The following is a 6158-nucleotide window of genomic DNA, read 5'->3' on the forward strand; positions in this document are numbered from 1 at the left end:
TTGCTCCTCTTCTGTTTTTGTGACAAATCCCAAACTTCTGTGTTCCATGGCTCCTCACAGGGAACATCCTGTCACCTCATCCACACCCACAAGTTGTTGTCTAGTGCTGCTGGGAGTATTTCAGGAGGAAGAAAGGACATGGGATAGAAACCACATTCCATGAATGACTCTTCCAAGGCAGGAGTTCAGCTGAGGTTCTCCTCTTGTGGCAGAAAAGTTCGAAAAATGTCCTGAAAACAGGTTTGGAAACTGATTTTGGATGCCAGCCCCTGTTTTGGAGCAGATAACGTTATCTGGGATGTAGAGGTTATTGAAGTGTTCTCTTTGAATCTGTCACTGCTGCTCAAGCATTTTGAGATATGGTTAATAACTTGTCAAATGAGTGAAATACCACTTGTGAAGTGGGATCTGTCTCAGACAACCTCTGGGTTTTTAAACTCAAAACATAAATGAATGTTGTCACGGAGGGAAAACAGGCACAAAGGTGAGAGTGGAGGGAGTTTGCACATTTTGGGTGTCAAATCCGGTTCAAAAACCTGTTTCAGACTTTCAGCACTGGTTTAAGCTGGAGTGGAGGGAACGCAGCCTGAAATCTAATTTATTGAGGAGTTTCTCCTTCTTGAACATGAGAAGTAACCCTCCTGTGCTGAACAACCCACTGGGGCCTTCCAGGCTGTTCCGGAGCCTGGTTCCTGCTGGAGCAGTGCTGGATTAACCCCTTCCACACCCTGGCCCCTCGGGGGCTGTGCAGGGCTGGGATTTTCCCATAGGAAGTGCTCTGTTCCCCCGTGACCTCCGTGTCCCCTCGCAGCACAAAGCACGTTATTCTTCCCCTGGGAATGCGAGGGGAGAGCAGGACCTTGGTGTTAGAGCCCATTGTGCAGCACTTCTGAGAGGGGAGGGTTGTCCTCAGCCTGGCTCTTGTTTTCCCACCTCTGGAGTCCTCACAGGAATGTTTCATCCCTGGCCCTCGCTGGACCAGAACCCACACTTGCAGAGGAGAGGGAGAGCTGCGTTCCTGAGGTCTGGGCCTCTCCTCCTTCCCCTGCTCCCCTTTGCTGCTGGGGGGATTTGGGACCTCCTTGGCAGCTGACACAGCCAGGAATCCCTTGGTGGGATTTGGGAGCTCCATGGCAGCTGACATGGTCAGGGATCCCTTGGTGGGATTTGGGGGCTCTGTGGCAGCTGACATGGCCAGGGTTCCCTTAGTGGGATTTGGGAGCTCCTTGGCAGCTGACATGGTCAGGGATCCCTTGGTGGGATTTGGGGGCTCTGTGGCAGCTGACACAGTCAGGGATCCCTCTGAGCACCTCGAGGCCCTGAACCACCTCCAGGAAAGGGCAGGAAAATCCAGGTGTTTTGCTGGTGTGAGTGATCCGACATCTGGCTGTTTGCACCTCCAGGGACACTCCTCTCCCATGGTTCTGGGTGTCTGTGGTGCTGAGTTCCAGCGTTCCTGTGGAATCACCGTGGTGCTGAGGGCTCAGGAGAGGTTGGAACCATTTGCAGGTCGAGGGGAGGCCGTGGATCAGGGATTCCTGATGGGAATAGCCTGGGAGTGTGTGCAGCACCCGTGACTCAGTCCCTGGGGCTGTGAGCACATCCTGTGTGCTGGGAAGGAGGTGGCACATGGATATGAGCATTGGCCTGTTTGGACCCTCCATTCCTGGCTCCGGATCCGAGCTGGAGCACGGATCTGATGTTCCTCATTCACAGAGTGAATTCCAAGTGCTCTGGCTGATCCTGTCTCCAGCAGCAGCAGTCCTGCTGCTCCCACATGTCCTGGGGCAGCTCTGGAGGCAGGAGGTTGCTCTGATCCTCAGGAGCTGGTGCTGGATTGCTGGGTGTTGGATGGATGGATGGATGGATGGATGGATGGCAGTGCCTGCAGGAGGGGCAGTCAGTGCTGCTGGTCCCCTGCCCACGTGCTGTGTGAGCCTCCCGAGCTGCTCCCTGGGCAGGGACCCACCCAGGGACCTTTATAAATCCACAGTTTCACTAAACCCTTCCTTCTTTCCCTTTCCCACCTCCCCTGCCCTTCCCCAAACACAGCCTTGGCAGGAAAGCTCCTCAGATCCCACCTCTGCTCCTGGGGGAGAGGCAGGTCAGGCCTTGGACGTGTTGACCCCAGTGGGATGTTGGTGGTGTTGACCCCAGTGGGATATTGGTGGTGTTGACCCCAGTGGGATATTGGTGGTGTTGACCCCAGTGGGATATTGGTGGGGGGCTTTGAGGGGCAGAGGGAACACGTTGTGTCCATTCCTGCTTTACAAAGCTTGGTGTGTTGTAGGTGGAAAACGCTGGGTTAAAATTCCCACTGGAAGTTTAATTTTAGGCAGCACGATGGAGCAAATTATTGTATGTATTGAAGTACAAGAGAAATTGCTGCAGAACAGGGATTTGTTTATTTTTCCTTATTTCCCCCCCCTCCACTCTTCACTAGCCCGGTTGTGTGGTTTTAGGACACCTTTGCCAAGAATTCCAGAATGTTTTGTGGAAGACTGAGGAGTGGAATATAATTAAACCCCCAGGATTCTGTGCATTGTGTGTGTGGAGGAGTTTTCTGTCTTGGGTAGTTTTTCCTCAAAGCTCACTGTGGGCTCTGAGCTGCTCCTGGCCGTGGTTCCCTGCTCCCAGTGTGCAGGGAGGCTCCTGGGAAGGCTTTAATAGGCTTTCAGGCAGAAACGTAAAGAATTTGGAACATGTAACTATTGTTGAGTGAGATAAAAGCTTTTGTCTTGGGAAAAGTAGCAAGTTGGAGTCGATTTTTTTTTCCCTTGCAAGAAGAAATTCTACATTTGTTCCTTGTGCTGGTCAGTCTTGGGTTGTGTGAGAATGTGCAGGAGGGGGGAGCCAGGGGGGGTCACATCGGTGTTTCTTCCCCAAAATACATTTAAAAATATAATAATTTGTATTTGTTGGGTTCCACGAGGCCAAACAACCTGCAGCTTTTAGGTACAATAAATAATTGACAAGCAATCCCCAAAAATGTAATGGGGAATCATTAGCCTTGGAATGCTTCATGTTTTCTTACTGATGCTGCTGTTCCACGGCAGGTGAAGTGAGGAGATACCAAGTTTTGCTCCTTGCAATTAGTGGAAGCTGTTCCCAGTGTCACGATGCTCCCCAGAGTGGCTGTTGGCAGCTCAGGCTGGCCAAGGAGCCACTACTGATTTATTTTTTTGCCCCAGGAGCAGCAAATCCTGGGGCAAATCCTTGTGTTGTTCCCAAGTTCATCATGGAACAGGGATGGTCCAGTCCTGAGAGGGAGGTTGGATCTGCTCTGTCATTTCACAGAATCACAGAGTTCCAGAATGGTTTGGGTTTTGGGAGGGACCTCAAAGCTCATCTAATGGGCTGGGCAGGGACACCTTCCACGAGCTCAGGTCGCTCCAACCTGGCCTTGGACACTCCCAGGGATCCAGGGGCAGCCACAGCTCCTCTGGGCACCCTGTGCCAGGGCCTCCCCACCCTCTCCCAGCCAGGAATTCCTTCCTGAATTCCCAAGATCTTTCCAAACCGAGCCGATAATTTATTTTTTTTCCTCTTTACTGCCTGTTTCTCTCTGCCAGCCCTCCCTGCCCCCCCAGGCAGGGGTGCCCCATGCGGGAGGTGCCCCGGGATGGCAGCGAGGTGACAGCGAGGTGACGGCGGCCGAGGATGACCCTGACGGAGCGGCTGCGCCTCAGGATCTCGGGGGCCTTCTACAGCCACGGGCTGCTCTGCGCCTCCTACCCCATCCCCATCATCCTCTTCACTGCCCTCTGCATCCTGGCCTGCTGGTGAGTCACACACGGGGTGTTTATGGGGGGTTCTCTCCCTTCCAGGCCGCCCCAGGAGCTGCTTTTTATTTAAACCTGGTGGGTTTGTGTCGTCCTCCTTTGGTGGGACAAAGGAAAGCACGAGGATGAAGTGCCTTCATCTTGTTTAATGAGCAGAAGCTAATTGAGTGAGCGAGCTAAAGCAGTAAATGAGATACAAGCAGGCACCGGGTGGTGGCCTCCAAAGCCATGAATTAAAAATGGGGAGAAGGAAAGCTGATCTTTGTCCCCACACCTGCCTGCCCTGCTCTCCCTGGGCTTTGAAACTCTTGTTTCACCCTTGGCAGTAAATTCCCTGCTCTCCTCGTGGACCCTCACTTGGATACAAGTGGCAGCAGGATATAATCTCTCTCAGAAACATTCCCGGGGCTCGGAATCATTTCAGTGGGGTCGAGCAAACCTTTGTGCTCAGTTCTGTTTCAGTGGGGTTGAGCAAACCTTTGTGCTCAGGTCTGTGCACACCTCTGTGTGTGTATACCCAGAGTCTGTCTTTGAGCTTTTAATTCCAAGTCTGTTTTGGTCAAAACACTCCCGCTGTGGTGATTTTTCTCCTCTTTTCCTTTTGGAAGAGCTGCCCCTGTGCTGCCACAGCTGCAGGTTTTCCTTTGAGCTGGGATTGGTACCGGGGCTGCTCTCACATCAGTTAAAGGATTATCAGAGGGACAATTTCCAGGTATCGAAACCCCCCTGAGGTGGCTTCTCCTGCCTGGGGCCCTTTGTGGTTGTGAGCAGCACTCAGGGTGTTGCTTCCTGATTTTTCACTGCTCCACAGGAATCCTTGGAACTGTCAGGGACAGTTTTATTCTCAGATCTCTTGCTGTGTGGAACATGAAGCTTCTACAAGGCCCAAGCAACTGAATCCTGCCTTTTCTTTATCTTGGATAAGGTTCCAAGTACCAGCTCTGGTGGCATTTTTTTCTCCTGAAAGCTGCAGCCAGCAAAGCCAAACCAGAGTTCCACACGTGTCCTGAGTCACCTGAGTCAGGGTTTCACCTCATTCCTGCTTGGGAATGACTTCCCAGAGCTGCTCCTGGCCTCAGGCTCTGCTTTTCAGCTCTGCCAGGTGCTCCTGCCCGGGGTGGATTCAGGAATGCAGGATAACTGCTGCAGCAGGGAATGTTCACCCACACGTGTTGTGTTCTGGGAGGGGTCAAAACAAAACCTCCACACTTATTCCTCTTCCTTAACTCAGGATTTCCCAGACAGGAGGAAATCTGAGGGAGGTCACCAGCAGCTGTCCTTGTTCTGGGGAACCTCGTGCCCGCTGGGTCAGGCCTTGTACCTGCCCTGGCATTGTTCAGAGCAGGGAATTGAGGTGTTCCCACCACATCCCCGCGGCTCCAGGCCAGGTGGTCTGTGGTAACTGTGGGTTTTGGCAGTGCCTGCATTCCCAAGTGCCAATATCTGAGGGTTCTGCAGTGCCTGGTTACCTCCAGGCTGCAGAAACTCGTCCAAGACACCATCAGGCGTGAAGGGAAGAGTCTGTTTTCTTTGACCAGCTCCAGAAGCTCGTTAGCAGAGCAGATAATGACCCTGGGACAGACAGGGGTTAAAAACACGGGGACACCCCTGGACAGCAAGAGAACCTCGGCAAAAAATGGAAGTGTGGCTGAAGTTCTTCCTCTTTAGAAGCCATTTCTGGGGGGTGTTTCAGTCCCTGCGCTGCTCTGCTTTAACTGCTGGTAACTGGGTGTTAATTCTGGCTGGAGAAGTGGCTTTGCTAATTAGGTCAGACCTGTTCTGGAGCGGGGCCCTTCTCCCCCTGAGCACATCAGTGTGGTGAGAGGGAGCTCTGGCAGGAGTCAGCTCTGGCAGGCACAGCTCACTGAAATGGGTGTGGGAAGTTGAGTTTGGGGTCGAGGTCTCCAAGTCTTCCTCTTAGGATGGATGGTGCCACGAACTTCATCTGTCTCCTGTAGCTTCACCTATTTCCTGTATTAGGAAGAGATTCCTGGCTGTGAGGGTGGGGAGAGCCTGGCACAGGCTGCCCAGAGAAGCTGTGGCTGCCCCTGGATCCCTGGAAGTGTCCCAGGGTGCTGTTGCTTTCTCAAGGTGTTTGGAGCGTGCCCTTCCCCTCCCACCCCTCCTTCCTTCCACCTGCTGTGGTTTTTCCAAGCTGAGAAGGGGAGTGGTGCTGAAGGGGGCACAGATCCATGCTTCTGAGGGATTTTGGGAAGAACTCTTCTCTTGGCCAGGTAGCTTTGCAGCTGCACTCCACAAATTGTTGATCTCTTTAAAGCAAGAAATAAAACTGATTGTATCCCGTTGCAACCAGGCTGTGTCCCAAGGGTGTTGGATCTCTCCTTGGTTTCCATCCCAAGGATGTTGGATCTCTCC

At 52.7% G+C, this 6158-nt stretch overlaps 1 protein-coding gene across 1 annotated transcript in view; it reads left to right on the plus strand.

The window, feature by feature from the left end:
* The first annotated feature begins 3576 nt into the window (after nt 1–3576).
* Nucleotides 3577–6158, plus strand: part of SCAP (SREBF chaperone) — a 31723-nt gene continuing 29141 nt past the window's right edge. The window contains exon 1 of the mRNA XM_027703583.1: nt 3577–3782. Within this exon, the coding sequence (XP_027559384.1) occupies nt 3661–3782 (122 nt within the window). The 5' untranslated portion in view covers nt 3577–3660. The remainder of the gene's footprint in view (nt 3783–6158) is intronic.

The sequence above is a fragment of the Neopelma chrysocephalum genome, unplaced genomic scaffold (assembly GCF_003984885.1).
Source record: "Neopelma chrysocephalum unplaced genomic scaffold, ASM398488v2 Primary Assembly neopelma1_243, whole genome shotgun sequence".
In the NCBI taxonomy this organism is placed as follows: Eukaryota; Metazoa; Chordata; class Aves; order Passeriformes; family Pipridae; genus Neopelma; species Neopelma chrysocephalum.